At 38.7% G+C, this 20,194-nt stretch overlaps 1 protein-coding gene across 1 annotated transcript in view; it reads left to right on the top strand.

The window, feature by feature from the left end:
- The window catches only part of GUCY2F (guanylate cyclase 2F, retinal), an 85,557-nt gene that overhangs the window by 38,194 nt on the left and 27,169 nt on the right, over window positions 1-20,194 (top strand). The window contains exons 8-10 of the mRNA XM_024748490.1: window positions 4,606-4,695; window positions 15,713-15,889; window positions 18,202-18,358. Coding sequence (XP_024604258.1) covers window positions 4,606-4,695; window positions 15,713-15,889; window positions 18,202-18,358 — 424 coding nt within the window. The remainder of the gene's footprint in view (window positions 1-4,605; window positions 4,696-15,712; window positions 15,890-18,201; window positions 18,359-20,194) is intronic.

The raw sequence follows: 20,194 nt of genomic DNA on the forward strand, positions 1-20,194 counted from the left end.
AGAGAGACGAACTGTTTCTTCTCAGCAGGAAAGAGTTAAGCAGGGGGTAAAAGGGAAACTAGACTGCCTTTCTGTCCCTCCTAAGTAAGGCCTTCCCAGTATGGTTTCCTTGTTTTGTTTGAAGATACTCCCAAAAGCAGCAAACACTCTCAACTTCAATAGTAACTACAAAGAAAGTCCAAAACAGGCCAGAATGAGTTTTTAGGTTGTCCACCATTGGATTTTCCAAGTGAATGCTCTCCTTCATTGGATAAATAATTTATAGCTACATAAAAACACCAAGATTAGCATGGCATATATTTTCTCATTGTACCTGAAGTGTGTTGACTTACATTTGGAGCAGGAAACCTCTGGATCTTGCCTTGAACTTAATTTAATCAAAGAGGAGATTTGATTCAAATGTAAACTTGAGGTATTGGGGAATTGACAGTTCTACTCTCTCAAAGACCAAAGGCAAGATAATCTCAAGATAATGTTCAGGATGTCAAATGGAATGGGGCTGATGGCTTTACAAATATATTGACATCTCTAAGATTCTGAAGTAAATCTCAATACCTATGGCAGTCTCTTGGTTTTTCATCTGTAAATTGAGGGGTTGAACTAAATTCTTAATCTTGGCTGTTCATTAGAATCTCTGTGGGAAACTTAAAAAAATACCTATGCCCAGGCATAGTAACTCTGATTCATTTGGTATGGGGTGGGCCCAGGCATTGGTATTTCTTTTCAAAGTTCCCCTATATGTGCAGCCAGGGTTGAGAATTGCTGAACTAAGAGTAAGGCCTCTTCTGGCCCAGATATGCTATGAATCTCTGATTCTGTGGAAGAATTTATGTGTTTAATTGTGGTATGTTTTATTTGGTGGAGCTGGAAGGTGATAGTGTAGAATTAAGAAGGGAGAAAATAAACATCTGTATGTAATTGGCCTTTAAGAATTTGTCAGATATTTCCTCACTTTGGAAGGAAGCAGTCAGTTGAGTTAGTTCCCATAATGCCTGTTGTTGGTCAGTCAGATCATGGGTGTTTCTGAACTGTGTAGGCCAAAGGAGGACTTTATCTGCACAAAAGGAAGGTGTTAGTGAGAATAATACCACGCCATGAGGTCAAGATTAGGCTGATGGCAGGGTGTAAAGGAAGACAGTTGAAGCTAGAAAACTGCCTAGCTAGAGCTAAAGAGGACTCCGGGAGAGAGCGGTAGTCAATCGAATCAACAGACCAAAGAAAGAGGTCCAGTGTGCCTTCTGAAACAGCCCTCTATTAGGAGTGTTTTAAAGATTCATTATCTAGTTTCTGTTTAGAATAAACCGAATTTTCATAAGAATTTTTACTGGAAGGTGTGGAAGTTCCAGACAGTGTGCCTGGAGTAGCAGATACCTAATAACAGAGGACAGGCTTCTTTAGGACATTCCATAACATTGTAATACACTGACACAGATTCACACTTTGATGGGACACACAGATGCATAGCCTTCGGAACTGTACAGGAAAATCAGCCCTTATCTCAGAGATACTCTGTGAGATGTAAAAGGAAAGCCAGCTGAGCAGACTGCTGGGGAAAGAGCAATGACTGGCCGATGCAATGGGGACATGTCAGGATCTGTTCTAATAGCCACAGTCTAGGGGAGAGGGGGTGAGGTGGGCAGTAGTGCAACCCTGACACACTCAGAGAGAACCCACTGAACTGATCCTCCCTTTTTATTCTCTGACTCCTTCTGTCCCTCAACCTCTCCCTGTGTTTTTCTCTTTGTCTCATTTCTGTCTCTCCCCCGTACACCCTCCCCATTCATCTCTCTTTTCCAGAGCCTTTTTTTCTATCTTCCCACCTTCTATATCCCATATAGCTCTCTCTCCACTCCTCTCCTTTGCACCAACCATCTTTTCTCTCTCATCACAGAATTGGATCATCAAAGCTGAAAAGGACCTTAGAAATCATCTAAGTCGTCCAGCTCTATCAGTGAGGAAACTGAGGCTCAGGCCAATGAGGTAGCTACCCTAAGACCACCCCTGAATTTGAGGCAAAGCCAGGTCTAGAACTTAATTCTCTTGACTCTTAGTTAATGCAACAGGGCCTTAGTGCAAAACTGATGGACTTTAAGTTACTTCTAAAAACTTTAGTGGATAGAGTTTGATGTTTCTTCCTCTTAATTAAAAAGTGAATGATGAGTGAAGTATTTTATCATTCTTTCTCTTTAAAGAAAAAACAAAACAAATAAATAGTGCATGCACGGTAAAGATAAAACCGGCCCATATCCTCCCTTTTCCTCATTACTCATAAAGTAGGATACACACAGACTTAATAAACATTTGCTTATAAAGTTCATGAGAATTGTTTAAATCTTGAAACAAACACACACAAATCCCCCAAACCAAAGAAAGCCCATGGGAGGAAAGAGCAACAAAGTGGGAGATGGAAGACCTTGGTTGTGTTACTACCTAACCTTCTGACCTTGGGCAAGTCATTTAATCTCTTCAGGCTTCAATTACTTTAAATATGAAGCCCTCAAATTTGGTGATTTGGGAGGAAAAAAAGTTCTGCTTAACTACTTGTAAAAGTTAATAAGCAAGAGAGAAAGCGGACCCATATCTGCAATACGGTGGATTCCAGGAAGAAGGTATTAGGCACTGGCTATAGGCAGAGTAAGGGCTGCCAGTACTGATATTCAGGCTGTACACTGCACAAGGGAACCACTTCTAAGAGGGTACTATCCACATTGTAGACATATAGTAACGTATATGAGAGTGGTGCAGGAGTGAGCAAAGAGATTCTGGCCTCTCAGCCTAGTTCTGGAATGAGGTAGCGGACCTGACAAAGAGGCCTTACCTGGCAGGCAGGGCTTGGTGGTACGCAGAATACTGAAGCTGCTAGTGGAGTGTTTTCCCTGGTGTCTGAAGGATGTATGAGTCAACGAGAGTGTGGTACATGCACAGATATATACAGCTGGGGCTGCTGCCCAACATCACAGGGCTGCCACAGGCTGCAAAATAATATTCTCACATTATTTTTTTACTTGAGGGAAAGCACCCTTTGCTAATTAGCACAAAGGTGCCATAGAAGCTAGCGGTGACCATGGTCCATGTAATATAACGGCAAACGTGCTGGGAAGGCTTTACTATATACACATCAGTATATGTGTATAACCCACACATGGGCTGACTTTGTAAACTTTCAGATTAAACCTCAGCCTTTGATCCCTCTAAAGGGCAAAATCCTTTAGATTTTGTGGGGCCTTACAATGGGCCTTTCTAACCAGTTCCTAAGTGACTATGATGTAATTGGTCTAGGGCCACACTCAGGGAACTGCTGGGCAAGAGACCAGGAAAGCTGCCTTTGGTACTTTGACCAATCTGCTACAGACAGGCACTGGTCCTGGACTACCTGTCTGAATTTTGTGGGCGTGAGCCTGGCTGACACAGTTTTGTTCAGCTGCTGAAGGTCTCTAGAAGCCATTTCCTAGTTAAAGGGTTTTGAGCTCCTTGGCCAGAAGATACCCTCTAACACACAGTACGGCGAGTAACTCAGATGCCTGCAGCTCCCATTATTAGCCTTTGCCTCCGGCTGGTCTCCAGATGTAGTGCCACAGCTGGATATATTCCATAATAAGAGAGTGGCTACACTCTCTTATTCTCGGAATTTGACTGTACAGAGCTCTCTGCTTTATTATCTCTACTTGATGACAAATTGGTGCAGCCTGAAATAGAATCTCCAGGCTATAGGTAATAGATGTGAAAGCACTTTGAAGAGGAGAGAGCGCTGTGCAAATGTAAGGCATTATTATTATTATTACAGAGAAAAAGGAATCTGTGTATTGCTTTCTTCAGATTTGGGCTGGACAGAAACTAAATAGGGCCTGGTGACTGATGAATCCTTGAGGCTATGCACGTAGAAGAAAATTATCTATCAGGCACTGGTGTTAAAGTGAAGACAGTAAAATAATTGTTGTCTTTGACTTGACAGCAGCCTTAGAAATAGCTGTTTTGTGCTTAAAAAGTCAGAAATAGACTTCTGAAAGAGTCTAGATTACTCTATTACTATGGTAGTACATTTGTACATCCAAATAAAAAATGTTTAATCGATGTTTAAGCCAATCAGTTTATGATTAAAGCATAACAGGCCCCCAAAATGACCTGTCCCACAAGAGAAAAATGGATCAAGGTAAATGCAGGAAACATTTGTTGCACTACATCTCCTGCCCTACATCTCTCGACATAGACGCCTCAAGGCAGTGAGAATTGCAGCCACTAACCATCACCATTAATCGCAGGAAACCTGGTGCTACATCACTTAGCTATGAATGAGTGAAATGACCCGGGACTTTCTGCAGTTAGTTAAGGAAGTCGTTGCAGAGAGCAGTATCATTCCTTTGATGACATCTGCATCCCTGCAATTGTTTCCCTGCTTTAGTTAATCGGAATTTTAAACTTTAACTTCTCTGTGTGACCTCCTTTTTAGCTCTGAATACAGAATGTCCATGGGGCGGAGGGTGAGAGAGGAGGAACAACGCTTGTTTAGGCTGATGGTCTAACTATAGACTCTTCATGTGGAAGGGACATTGCTCTAAAGCTGCTGGCAACTAAGGCTCACCAACAATCTTTACCTTTTCTTTCTAGGGTGATTGGGTGTGGCTGAAAAAGTTCCCCTCTGGAGATTTTGGAGACATTAAATCCATCAAATCAAGTGCAAGTGATATGTTTGAAATGGTATGAGAAACCCTCTCTTATATATATTCCCACTGAAACCACCAATCGTTTCTCCAAAGTAACTAATACCAGCTGTTAGGAAGATCCTTTAACAGATCAGTGCAGGGAAACTATAGGGTAGCTACTGACTCATTACGACTGTATGATGCAATGGCAAAAGTATGGGCTCCGGAGTCAGAAAGACATGAAGGATTCACTTCTCAGCTCTACCACTTAAGAGATATATGAACTTGGAAAAGTCACCTAAACTCCCTGAGCTTTACTTTCCTTATTTGTAAAAGGAGTATATTAATGTCTACTTCCCAGGGCTGAGATCTTGCACATTTCCTGACATATAGCTTCTTCGTAAAATGGTATCTGATTATTATTAAGTACATATCCCATAATCATTCAAAATCTCCGTTTGCCAGGCCTGGAAAAGTCATCTGGTAATTTCTGTTTACATAAGAAAAATGGTGATTTCCCAATCCCACCAATTATATTTAAAAAGTCCTTGGGGGCTTCCCTGGTGGCGCAGTGGTTGAGAGTCTGCCTGCCGATGGAGGGGACACGGGTTCGTGCCCCGGTCTGGGAAGATCCCACATGCCGCGGAGCGGCTGGGCCCGTGAGCCATGGCTCCTGAGCCTGTGCGTCCGGAGCCTGTGCTCCGCAACGGGAGAGGCCACGACAGTGAGAGGTCCGCGTACCGCAAAAAAAAAAAAAAAAAGTCCTTGGATAGTTTGTTTAAGGAAGCAGTCTGTACATAAGGCAGAGATGATGATGCTTCCTCTCAAACCATTTAAAATTGACTCCTCCTTGAACTTTGAGTCCATAAAAGATTTACGGAACTGTCTGGTTCCTTCAGACTCATGAAAGTGGGATTTCTAGAAGATAATGATATATTTCTTCACATTTATGAATCAGGCAAGTTCAAATCAATCCAATAGGTTTGAATGAGACACCTGCTACATCCAGACTGTACAAGTGTACAAGTGAGAAAACAAGGGAAATGGGGAAATGGAAGAGGCGCAGCCCATGAGGGACCCAATGTGCCTCATGGATCAGAATGAGATGTTATGATTTGGTATTTCCCTTACATGTGGTTTTGATGCCTGGAGCTGAAGGAAAAATAATGAGAGATGAATCCAGAAGGAGTGACTAAGGTCAGAGCTAGAATAAGCAGTCCCACACTGGTTTGATGATCTGGGATGCTAAACAGAGAGCTAGATCCAAAGTATGGAGCCAAACAATGCCAAACCTGGGGGAGCTGATAAACTACAAGTGTGGAAATAAGAAGACCCAAGGTAGAGTGTGTCCATGATACCTTTTTTTGGGTAATTTAAAATTTTGACATAATTTCAAACTTGCAGCAAAGCTGCAAGAATAATTCAAGGAACTACTGTATATCCTACCCAGATTCAGCAATTGTTTACATTTTTCCTAGTGCTTTTCATTCTCTATTTATAAATTTATGTACAGTCGGCCTTCAGAGTCCATGTGTTCTGCACCCCTTGATTTGACCAACTTCAGATTGGTTGAATCTGCAGCTGCAGAACCCACGGATACGGAGGGCCCACTGTACTATTTTATTTTATTTTTGTTTTTTTTAAGTTGACAAGTATTTATTACATTGTTTGATAACAACCAATATTATGTGTTAACTATTATTTTTTTAAAGGATAAAATCATGATTCTCGCACAAATACAAAATGAATACATGTCAAAGGTTTTGTTTAAATCATTAAATATATAAGGGAATCAGGAAGATATTACAACCACTTCAAGGGAGAATTCAAAGTACTGCTGTATCATTTTTTATAAGGGACTTCAACGTCCATGGAGTTTGGTATCCTCCTGGGTTTGGAATCAATCCCCAGTGGACACTGAGGGTTGACTATGTATATTCTTTTCTTCTCAACCATTTGAGAGTAAGGTGTAGACATCATGCCATTTTACCTCTAAATACTTCAGTGTTTATTTCCTAAAAACAAAGGCATTCTTGTATATAACTATGGTATAATCATCAAAATCAGAAAATTTAGCATTGATACAGTAATATTATCTAAACTACTGCTCATATTTTAATTTTATCATTAGTCATAATACATTATAGCTAATTTTTCCCTGGGCCAGTTTCCAATCAGAGTTTCCACATTATAGTTGGTTGTCATGTCTTTTTAGTTGCCTTTAATCTGAAACAGAGTCTCAGCTTTTTGCTGTTGTTGTTTTTCTTTATCTTGATATTTTTGGAAGAATTCAGCTGAGTTATTTTGTAGATGGCCCCTCAATTTGGGTTTTTTCCATGTTCTTCATGGTTAGATTTAGGTTATGCATCTTCAGCCAGAATGCTACAGAAGTGATGCAGTGTTCTTTTCAGTGCTTTGTATTAGGAAGCACATAATGTTGATTGCCCCATTATTAGTGATATTAACTCTTATTGCTTGGTTTAGGTGGTGTCTACCAGATTTTGCCACCGTAGAGCTACTGTTATTTTTTTCCTCGTTGTAATTAATACATAATTTGTAGAGAGATAATTTGAGTCTGTATAAATAGCCTGTTTTTTTGATCAAATTTTTACCTACTAATTTTAGCATCCATTGATGATTCTCTAACTCTAGCATTCTTTCTATGTTTATTTGTTGGCTCTGTATTGTAAGAAAGAGCCTTACCTTCTCTACCGTTTATTTATTTATTCATACATTTATACCAGTGGTTTTAATTTTATTCAATTATCTATCATTTATATCTATCTATCATCTATCTATCATCCATCTAATACCTCCAATTGTAATTGAATGCCACAGAGTTCATTCTATCCTTTCCCTTTCCGTGTTTGTAACTGCTTTCTCCAACAGTTAGAAAACTGGCTCCCATTATCCTCATGACATCTTTTTGTGTCCCCTTACTAACTTGTGTTACTATGTCAGGTGCAGATAGTAACTCAATTCTAGGGTGAAGGCCAATTTTCCAGAATTTACCATGTGAAAGGCCCTAATTCCTTTCTAGTACTTTTATGAAGCAGGAAGTGGATCTGACGATGCTATCACTGTGAGTCTAGCACTGCTTTGACTACTATGTGCCTTCATGATTTTAAAATTTTGGGACTGAGTATCAGGGGCCAGACTGGAGAACACATCTTGGTGAGCCAGCTATAGAAGGGAGTCATGTACAGTCAGATAGATATTCCTTAAAGGGAAACAGCTGGAGTCAGAAGACCAAAGGACTGATGACTTCCAACATCTTTTAGGGTCCCAACTTCTCCAAAGACGTATGCAGGAAAATCAGGCTGTATCTATCTCCCAGTCTCATGTTCTTTCCCATCATCTGGAACTGAGTGGCATACTCCTTGTACCTTCTAATACCTTGGCTATTTAGTTCCTTGCCATATAATCTCTAATCATCTTCTCTTCCATTTCACTTTGGCCATCCGCTACTATCATTATACCTTGGGGTTTGTCGTTATCTATAATTGCTACTGAAAATGCTTCACTTCCAAAATCATAGATTCAAACATCACACTCTCTGACTATAGCCTTCTCTTCTTTCAACTGTGCCTATATTTTACATTGGGTCTTCCTGTCTACTGACCTCTACTTTCTCCCATCCCACAAGCCCTTCTTTTATCTTCTTTCATGCCCACCTTAGATTTCATAGTTGACCGTTTGAACACATTCTTATTTCTGTCTTTTTGGACACACATAAAACTCATATTCAGGATGACCCTAACTCTTAACTTTCTTTGTGCCTGCATCTGAACAGCTGAGTATTATGGCAGAAAGTCATGCAACAAGGTATATTGTTTCCATCTTAAAATGTCCCTTAAAATTATCCTTTAAGTCCATTATAATACTTCATTAGTTAATTCACTTTCTACAACCTGTATTTCAGAGCTTCTCCATTTTTCTTAAAAGTCCAATGTTCTCTTCCTCTGTTTTTGCTGTTACCATCCTGGTCCAAGCCACCATCATCACCCACAAGAGCTACGGCAATTGTCTGTTTTTTTTAAAGAGACAGTTTAGTTTTTAGAGCAGTTTTAGGTTCACAGAAAAATTGAGCCTCCCCCACTATCAACATCCTGAACCAGAGTGGTACATTTGTTATAATCCATGAGCACACATTGACACATCATTATCACTCAAAGTCCATAGCTTACATTAGGGTTCAGAGGGTAGTACATCCTATGCATTTTGACAAATGCATAATGATGTATCTACCATTATAGTAACATACAGAATAGTTTCAATGCCCTAAAAATCCTCTGTGCTCTGCCTATTCACACCTTCCTCCCCATAAACCCTGGCAACCACTGGCAATTGTCTTTACACATATCCACTTTTATCATTGTCAAATCTTTTCTCCACATTGCAATCTGAATCAAAATCAAACCTGATCTTGTCAGTTCTCTGCTTGAATCTCTTTAGATTCCTATTGTTCTTCTCTTTGTGTGGAGATATTAAATTACAGATTCAATTTCTTGAATAGATATTGGACTATTCAAACTTTCTATTTCTTCTTATACCTGTTTCAGTAAGTTATGTCTTAAAAGGAAGTTGTCCATTCCATACGTGTTGTGGAACTTACTGGCATGAGGTTGTACATAATATGCTCATGCAATCTTTTAAGTAGCCTTAGGATCTGTAGTGATGCTCCCATTTTCATTTCTGATAATGACAATATGTGTTTTCTCTTTCTTGATCAGTTTTGCTGGAAGATTATCAATTTTATTAATCCTTTCCAGAAATCAACTTTTGGCTTTGTTGATTTTTCTCTATTGTATGTCTGCTTTCTATTTCATTGATTTGTATTCTGGTTATTTCTTTCCTTCTAGTTTCTTTGCTTTTAATTTGTTGTTCTTTTTCTAGTTTTTTGAGCTGGAAGTTTTTATAGTTGATTTTAACCGTTCTTAGTTTCCAATACAGTCACTTAAAGCTAGAAAACTTCCTTTAAGTACTGCTTCAGCTACATCCTGGAAGTTTTTCTTTTCTTTTAAAAAACTTTTATTATAGAAAATAACAGACACACACAAAATAAACAGAATGATATAAACAAACTCCATATGCCCGTCACCCAACTTCAACAATTATCAACATTCTACCATTATTGTTTCATCTCTACCTCCACCCACTTCTCACATCTCTAACTTGGTTATTGTTGTTATTTTGTAGTTCTGTATTTCTGAGGTACAATTACATGCATTGAAATGCTCATATCATAGATATATAATTTTGATGAAGAGATATGCCCATATAATCTAGACTTCTATTATGATATAGAATAGGGGTCGGCAAAGTTTTTACATCCTGGCCTGTTTTTTACATCCTGGGAGCTAAGAATGTTTTTTACATTTTTTAAGGGTTGTAAAAAAAGAAAACAAAGATTATGCAACAGAAACTATACATGATCAGCAAAGCCTAAAATATTTACTATAGGTACAGAAGAAGATTGCTGACCCCTGATATAAAACATTTCTTTCTCTCAAGAAAGTTCCCTTGTGTTCATTAGTAAATTATTGCGTCCCCCGCCAGCCAAAGAAAACCACTGTTCTGGGTTTTGGGTCTATCTTGCATTACTTTTGCTTATCCTATAACCTCATATAAGTGGAATCATACAGCATACTGACTGATTCATTCGTGTTATCATGTGTATAAATAGCTTGCTCTTTTCATTGCTGAGTAGTAGTCAGTTGCATGAATATAACACAATGTAATTATCTATTTTCCTGCTGATGGGCATTTAGGCTGGTTCCAATTTTGGCTATTGTGAATAAAACTGATACGAATATGCTTTTTATGTCTTTTTATGGACACATATTTTAATTTCTCTTGGGTAAATACCTAAGAGTGGAATTTCTATGTTAAAATATAGTATATGTTTAACTTTATAAGACAGTATCAAACCTTTCCTAGTTTAATTTCCTACACGCAAGTTATGAGAGCTCCCTTTACATCATCACCAATGATGTAGTCTTGTCAGTCTTTTTGGTTTTAGTATTCTAGTGGGTTTCTATGGGTATCTCATTGTGTTTTTTAAATTTTAAATTATGATAAAATGACAGAAATTACCATCTCTAAGTTTTGAGTATATTCACATTTTTTGGCAATAGATCGTCACAGCTTTTCTCTTGCAAAGCTGAAACTCTGTACCTATTAAACAAAACTCTCCTTTTCCCCACTCACCCTCAACGCTTGATAACCACCATTCTATTTTCTGCTTCTATGAATTTGACTACTTTAGATACCTCTTTTTGTCACTGGCTTATTTCACATAGTATAATGTCTCATTGTGTTTCAAAAAGACATTTTTTATTTACGTATAATTTGATGAATGAATTATCTGTTCAGTGAATTTTGATAATTGCATATATTGCATATATCTGTGTAACCACTCCCCAAAACAAGATACAGAATATGTCTATCACCCCAGAAAGTTCTCTTGTTTCCCTTCTCAGTCATTTCTTTTATCCCAGAGGCAATCATTGTTCTGATATCTATCATCATGAATTAATATTTTTTCTGTTCTTGGATTTCGTATAAGTGGAATGATAGACTATATACTCTTTTGTGCCTGACTTTCTTCTCTCAACATAGTATTTTTAAGATTAAATCCACGTTTTTGCAGGTATCAGTAGCAGTTCATTTTTTTAAATTTCTGAGTAGTATTTCATTTTATGAATATATCACAATTTGTTTATAATTTTCCTGTTGATGAACATTTGGCTGGGTTTCCAGTTTTTTGGAGTTATGAATAAGACAACTATAAATATTTGTTTAATTAAGAAAAAACACATAACATAAAATTTACCATCTTTATTTTTAAATGTACAATTCAGCAGTGTTAAATATACTTGCATTGTTGTTAAACACATCGCCAGAACTTTTTCAATTTGCAAATATAAAACTCTGTACCCATTAAATAGCAGCTCACTTTTTCCCCCTCCCCCTATTCTGGGTTAACCACCATTCTACTTTCTGTTTCCATGAATATGACTACTTTAGGCACCTTATATAAATGGAATAATATAGTATTTGTCTTTTTGTGACTGGCAAATTTCACCTAGCATAATGTCTTCAAGGTTCATCCATGTGGTAAAGTGTGAATAGATTTCTTTCCTTTTAAAGGCTGACCAATATTCCATTTTATGTTATTCATTCATTTCTTGATGGACATTTGGGTTGCTATGAATATGGGTGTGCAAATATCTCTCTGAGATCCTGCTTTCAATTCTTTGGATATATACCCAGGAGTGGAATTTCTGGATCATATTGTAGTCCTATTTTTAATTTTTTGAGGAACCTCCATACTGTTTTCCATAGCAGTTGCATCATTTTACAATCCTACCAACAGTACACAAGAGTTCTAATTTCTCCACATCCTTGTCAACACTTGTTATTATCTGGTTATTTTTTTTAAATTTATAGTAACCACCCTAATGGGTGGGAGATGATATCATATTGTAATTTTGATTTGCACTTCTCTGATGATTAGTATGTTGAGTATTTCTTCATAGGCAACTATAAACATTTTTGTCCAAGTATTGATATTTTTGTGAACATATATTTTCACTTCTCTTCGGTAAATGCTTACGAATAGACACTGAGTCATAGAGTAGATGTACGTATAACTTTATATGAAACATCCAAACAGGTCTCCAAATTGGTTACAACATTTTACACTCCTGTCAGAAATGTACAAAAGTTCCAGTTGCTTTAAATTCTCAGTAACATTTGTCTTTTTGATATTTGCCTTTCTACGGTGTATAAAATGTTATTGTGGTTTTAATTTGCATTTTCTTGATGACTAATGTTATTGAGCATCTTTTCATGTGTTTATAATTCATTTGTATATCTTCTTTTGTGAATTGTCTGTTCACATTTTTTCCCATTTAAAAAAATTGAGAGTTTTGCCTTTTAATTGTTGAAATGTAGACGTTCTTTATATAACCTTCCTTTGGTCAGATATATGTTTTACAATATTTTTTCTCAGTCTGTGGATTGTTTGTTTAATGGTTTTGATGAGCAAAATTTTTAATTTTGAGGAAATCCAATTTATGATTTTATTTTGTGGCTTGAAAATCTTTGCCAATTCCAAGATTTTAGATTTAGGATTATGATCCATTTTGAATTAGTTTTTGTGTATGGACTGAGATAGTGGTCATGGTTATTTTTTTTTTCCATAGCGATATCCAGTGTTCCAGTAACAATTATTTTAAAAAGCCTTTCCTTTCTCCACTTAATTAACTTTTCAACTTGGTGAAAAGTTGACTGACTATATATGTGTGGGTATATTTTTAGACTCTGTACTCTATTTCACTAACTCATTAGTGTACCCTACTGCCAATATCACACTATCTTGATTATCACAGCTCCAGAGTAACTCCTATAGTTAAGTGGTATAAGCTCCTGTAAATTGTTCTTTTTCAAGATTGTTTTGGATAGGGTAGTTTATTTTAATTTTCAATAAGTTCTTGAATAAACTTGTTCATTACTTCAATAATTCCAAAAGCCTTCTGGAATTTTTCATAGGAGGTTATATGAATTTATAAATCAATTTAGGGAAAATGGACATCTTAACAATACTGAACCTTCCAGTCCATTAATGTGGTATAGATCTTCATTTATTGAAGTTTTCTTTAACTTTTCTCATCAATGTTTTGATGCTATTATACAATATTGAGTAGAAATGGTGAAGGAAGACATCCTTGTCTTGCTCTTGACTCTAGAGGAAAAGAATTTAATGTTTTACTCTTGGGTTTGATGTTACCTGAAGGTTTTTTCACACATGTCCCTTTGACTTCTGATTTTCTGTGAATTTTTTTTTAATCATGAAGAGGTTTTTGTATATTCTCTGACTGCCTGCATAAGTTTAGATTTTAGGAGTTTAATTATGATGTGTCTAGGTGTAGCTGTCTTCATCTTACCTGACCTCTCCAGTATTTATCACATTTTCCTGAAATTCCTTCTGGCATTTACCTCAATTCCCTGAAACTCTTCCTGTGGTGTTCATAATGTTGTTCTAAATAAGCCTTTCTCCACTTCTCTAGCCTCATTTCTAAGTCTTTATGCAGGATGTTCTTCCTTTTCCCATCTTTTAAATGTTGATATTCACCCCCCGCTTTTCTTTTTATTTTATATGCTTCCCTTGGGTTATCTCATTCACTCCCATTAATTTCATCTACCATTTACATGTTTACAATTCCCAAGTCTATTTATCTAGAACACACTATCTCCTTGGAATAGTTCCACCGTGATGTTCCACGGGCACCTCATTCTTAATGTGTCTCAAACTGAATTAATCAGCTGTCCCCATCACCCAAAATTTGCTTTCCCACTGTCTTAGGTCAGATTCTCTAAAAGCTGAGCCTGAGATGGAGATTCTTGTTCAAATTACTCATTGAGAGAATGCTCTGAAGAGAAAAGGAGTGAGGATGCAGGATAAGGCAGAAGTACAAGCTCGGCAAGTATGTGATCTCAGCTTGAGACTAGCTTCAGTATGATTTTATGGGAGAAATACTGGAGCACAAGTTATACCATGAGTTCCACTTTGAGGTGAGAGAGTTGAACTTTTGTACCTTTCCCAGTCAGTCAATCATTAGCTGAGGTCTGTGGGTGGGCCCTAACCTTTCAAGTAAGATAGCTCCCCTTTGGCTTAGCCTCTAGGACAATTTCCCAGAGAATGGAGCCACTGTGAGTTACCAGCCAACATTTACAGCAGCTACAGGATGCACTGTAAAGGGGATGTAGGTGGGGCACCAACATATCCACTACTAAAACATCCCTGAATTTCTTATATTGATGTATATCACTGCCATCTTTCCAGGAATCCAAGTAGAAATCTAGAAGCAATAATGGAGCCCTTTTCTCTCTCATCCCCCATTAAAAAGTAATAATAATAGATAACAATTATTGAGTGACCGTAATATTAATTTCGAATTCTATAGCACGGTTCTCAAAGCTGCACAGGATGTGGCTCCTAACTCTCCAGCCTTTTATACATTTATTTATTTATTTTTGGCTGCGTTGGCTCTTCGTTGCTGCACACGGGCTTTCTTTAGTTGTGTTGAGTGGGGGCTACTCTTTGTTGTGGTGTGCAGACTTCTCATTGCGGTGGCTTCTCTTGTTGCAGAGCACAGCCTCTAGGTGCACGGGTGTCAGTAGCTGTGGCACGTGGGCTCAGTAGTTGTGGTACATGGGCTCTAGAGCGCAGGCTCAGTAGTTGTGGCTCACGGGCTTAGTTGCTCCGTGGCATGTGGAATCTTCCCGGACCAGGTCTCGAGCCCTTGTCTCCTGCATTGGCAGGCAGATTCTTAACCACTGCGCCACCAGGGAAGCCTATCTCTCCAGCCTTGTGTCTCATATTCTTTCCTTTGCACTGTGTTCTGGCCACCCTAAACCTGTTGCAATTTCCTCAGCATAACATGCTCTCACTCTCAACCCCTCCCACCATGTCACCTTCACATGGTCAGCTCTTACTTGCACTTCATGATGGTCTAGACATTAGCTCCTCCGGGAAGCCAGATCTCCCAGACTGAATTAGATACTTACCATCTGAACTCTACCAGCATCCCGTTCTCCCATAAGAAACCACTTCACAGGGAAATACAGCTGTCAGTTTGTCTGTCTATCACCCTTCTTTAAATGCGAGCTCTTTCAGGATATTGATTTCATTTTGTTTATCTCTATATCACTAGCATGCAGTCCAATGCCTTGGACATTGTTGAGACACACTAAATGCTTCTCACATTAGTGGAAAAAAATGAATGGATACAAAGGTAAAATGTGGTCAAAATTCGAAGTGTTTCTTCTGAAACAAATTTTGTAAGCTTTGGCCTGATGTTTATGTAAGCTATTTATTTTAATAGATGCTGCATAGATGAATATTCACGGAAAGACAATCTATTCCACCTCTTACTGTACTAACCTCTTTAGTATTCCTGGGTCACTGAGCTCCACTCCACAGTGTCCCTAAAGAATCAGGAAGAAGGCCCCAGCTCCAATTGAGACAGAACAGCTGTGACTCTCTTCTCTCCCTCTGTTTCCAGATGAAGGACCTACGTCATGAGAATATTAACCCTTTAGTGGGCTTCTTCTATGATTCGGGGATGTTTGCCATTGTGACAGAATTCTGTTCCCGAAGGAGCCTGGAAGACATACTGACAAATCAGGATGTGAAACTAGATTGGATGTTTAAATCATCACTCCTGCTGGATCTCATCAAGGTTAATGGAAAGACTGAAAATCCAAGATGTTCCCTGTAGATTAGAACTTCAATATTTTCGGATGTTTCACTTTCCTTGGATCATTGTGATGCTCTCACTCCTCCACCTTCCTTCCCTGCGTCTGCCCTCACTTCTTCTCATAGCCCTTTTGTCCATATCTGTTATAAGGTCCTGATACAGAAAGAATTTGCTTGCTCCTCACCTGCTCCCCTGTTTGAGGGCCAGATTTGTCTTTACTTCCTATAGCTATTGAGCACTCTTCTGCCTTAAGCAATCCTTTCTTCCATCCCATTTCTCTGCCTTCTGGATGTGGGAAAGTGCTCATTCCCAGGCTCTTTGGTTCTGCTTAGCCCCATCTCCTGGCTTTCACGTTCTAAAAGGTGGTTCAGTCTAGAACTAGGTGATGGGTCTTTGCATAGGTCTATACTATAGGTATAGATGTGGAACTCAGCATGACCAGAAAGCCAAAAGACCATCGGTTCTACCAGGCAGCACCTCCATTCTCAGAGGCAAGGACTATTTACAGCCAACGGGGTTCACAGATGGGTCCATGGATGGGCTTCAGTGGAGTCTATGAACTCCCTAGAGTGATACGAAAATTGTGTCTGTGTGCACTTGTAGTGGGCTGATTTGGATAGCCAATAGTCATTGAGCTTCCTGTATATTAATCACAGTCTTGACCCTTGTATTGTGGCCTAACTCTTTTCAAGGTAGCTTTATAGACATTATCTCATTCCAATTTTCTATAAAAGAAGTGTGATTATCCTCCTTTGACAGAGGCTCAGAGAAACTAAATGAGGTTTTTGTTATATAGTGTCTACCACACATAGTAGATACTCAATAAACATTTACCAGCTGTCTATTAAGTGGCAGAGCTAATAATAGAATCTAAATCTCTTAATTCCTATTCTAATACTCTTTCCACTCACTCTGTAAGCAAAGTCCCGTGAGTTAAGGGAGAGTCCTCTAAATGAGTTCTCTCAGACCCGTGATGAATGAAACCCAAGCATTAGACACCTAGGGAGAAATCTCCCCCACTATAGACTCTGCTTGGAAGTACTGGGGACTACAGAATTTCCTAGGGTGCAAGATGTAAAGCATACAAATACAAAGGGGTGTCAGGTGGCAAAATAGAGCCAGATACTTAAAAGGACTCAGCATAAACAGTCCCGAGATGACTGCACTAGAAAATGGATGTATTTATATGTGAATGATTAAACCCATCTGGTAAAGTCCTGGTAGATCGCATTTGAATGTCATATAAGGTTGCCAAGCAAACTGTAGCAGTCAGTATCAGCTTTCTTGCTTTCAGCTTTCTTTTATATTGTCTATTTTTAATTAAAAATATATAAAAAATAAATTGTGTATATTTTATATAATTTTAATATATTTTATATAAATTATAAAAATAAGACATTTCTAATTATAAAAATAATACATTCAATTAAATTTAGAAATCAAGTGATATAAATATATTGGGAAAATACTGACAATTACTCAATCCTCCTTCATATCTTCCCCCCAAATTAATCACTGTTGACAGTTTGGTGATTAGCCTTGCAATTCATTTTTCGTGTATTTACATACATTATAGATTTTGTTTGTTGTTTAAAATACATACTGTCACATAGTTCTGCAACTTACTCCTTTTCACTTACTTTATGGCTTAGATATGGTCCCCTATCAGTACATACAAATTGATCTTATTATTTTTAATTGTTGCAGAATATTCCATAGGTTGGATGTACCACAATTTGGACGTCCCTTCTTGATATTTATTATACATCCAATTATATAATATAAAGCAGAGCTGCAAGGAGCATTCTTGTGTATGTGCACATGTGCAAGCATTTCTTTGGAGAAGTAGAATCCCTAGGTCACAGGGTACGCATACTTTCAATTTTGATAGCTATTTCCAAATTACCCACCCAAAAGGCTGTACCAGTTTCCATTCCTGCCAGTAGTAGATGAGAGTTTGGCTAGACCTTTTGGGGGAAAATCAGAATCTTCAAATTCTTGGCAATTATATATGTATAGATCTATCTGTGTTTGAAATGTCAATAAATCTTCCAATAACACACAGTTCTTTATGCCCACAAGATATGATTCTTCATCAAAACGTAAAATTTTAGCGCTAGAAGGGACCTGGAAACGATTCTTGTTGTCAAAGTTTTGCTTTGCCTGCGTGTAAGAGAAAAAGGCTGAATTCTAGATCATAATAGCTCATGCCATTAACAGTCTCAGAAAGTGGCTCTAAAAGCCCCAAATAGTTAAATAAGTTGCTAAATAAATCCTGTTTGTATCATCTGCAGGGCATGAAGTACTTACATCACAGAGAGTTTGCTCATGGGAGGCTGAAGTCTCGGAACTGTGTGGTAGATGGGCGTTTTGTACTCAAAGTGACAGATTATGGCTTTAATGACATCTTGGAAACGCTAAGACTCTCCCAAGAGGAACCTTCTGCGGAAGGTAAGCGATGTATTGTACCCTTCTGATGCACACAAGGTAACTCCAAAGTTCAAATGAGAACATGCCCTGAATTAAAGCCTCAGGCTGATTCAACTCCCCACTTTTGTTGAAAAGCAGCCTCATTTCCAAGCCAAAGGAGTTGAATGAAGTCTGCAGGCTGTAATCTCAGCGCAGCCAAGCCTTCTGAACAAAGCCAGTGCAATAATGTTGAGTTCCTGCTGTGGCAGGATTAGGTTATATTGTGTGGAGACCCCAGGTGTCCCTGGAGGAACTTGCTGAGCGCTAGGCACACAGTAGGTGCTCAATAAATACTTGTCAGATTGAATGGAAGGTAATTTGGTAGCTGGACTCCCACAAAGCCCATTCTGGAATGGGATGTCACTAGAGCCTACCCTCACTGTCTCTGTCAGAGAGAAAGAAGCAAGGGGGGGGGGGGGCGGCAGCAAGTAAATGCTCTGTGGGTTGTGTGGGATGGCTTCAGACCGAACTATGGCCTTCTAGTAAATCAGTAGGCATGCCTGTAATGTCCACTTTGTGTTTTTGTCTTCTATTTAGTGCACGTGTGGCAACACCAAACAATGCCTGTAGAGGTCATAACAGATCAAAGAAATAGAAACCTGAGATGGGACTTGGGAGTGGGTGATTGAGAACTATGAGGGAATGAATTGATGGAAGGGAGGGAGGAAGAAAGAGAAAGAGTAAGGAGAGAAAATGAATAGGGTTAAATACATATAGGAAATTTGCACATTAAAAGTTGTAACTGGTATTGCAAGGGGGAAGAAGAGAAATAATGACACAAAAACACAGAGAAACAGACAACCCAGGAGAGACACAGAGAGGGAGAGAGGCAAAATGACAACATATACTCATATTCTTAAAATGATCTTTGGTGTTATAAGCTTTAAAATTGCTGACTTTATAGGAGAAATGAAGAATGCAGGACACAGAGAGACACACGCACGGATAGAGACACAGTCCAGTCATCAGTGGCATCATCTTTGAGCTTTACAAAGCTAGTGGAATACGAAATTTTAGGGAGTCATCCGGTCCAACTTGCTCATTTAACAGATGAGACACCTGAGTCTCAAGATTTGCCCAAATCGTGCAGCCACTTAGCAGCAAGCAGTTCCAGGAATTCAGTTCAGATCTTCCGAAGACTAGCTCCTACACCCAGCTAAATTAAAACATTTAATAACAATTTCCTCATTCTCTGCCCATCCGTGCTTTGAAGGACTTGCAGCTCCTGGTAATCACAATAGGAACATGTGTTATTGTCTTCCTCTGTGTCTCTGTTTGTCTCTGTCTCTCTCTTTGTCTGTTTCTCTCTGTGGGCCTGTTCTTGTTGACGACTTAGTTGTATGGTTATTATTTGGCTAATCCCAATTTGAAAGCTTGGAGTAGTTGCCTGGTGTTAGTGCTAGGATGTTGGGACGACCGCTGTAGAGTGGGAAGTACTTAGCTTCCTGTCAAAAGTTACTCATCTATAAAAGATAAAACACAATGTCCAGCTTCCCAGAATTCCATTGAATTCATAGGTTGGCTACTTTCGAACTTAAGAAACTCTGGTTTTAGAGTGAGGAAAGCTAGCTGCAGTGCGTGTTTTTTATTTTTATTTATTTATTTTTTAAATTTTTTATTATTATTATTTTTTTGCGGTATGTGGGCCTCTCACTGTTGTGGCCCCTCCCGTTGCGGAGCACAGGCTCCGGACGCGCAGGCTCAGCGGCCATGGCTCACGGGCCCAGCCGCTCCGCGGTATGTGGGATCTTCCCGGACCGGGGCACGAACCCGTGTCCCCTGCATCGGCAGGGGGGGGCGCGACCCACCCGCCCCCCA

Source organism: Neophocaena asiaeorientalis, unplaced genomic scaffold (genome assembly GCF_003031525.2).
Source record: "Neophocaena asiaeorientalis asiaeorientalis breed wild unplaced genomic scaffold, Neophocaena_asiaeorientalis_V1.1 scaffold41, whole genome shotgun sequence".
NCBI classification, from domain to species: Eukaryota; Metazoa; Chordata; class Mammalia; order Artiodactyla; family Phocoenidae; genus Neophocaena; species Neophocaena asiaeorientalis.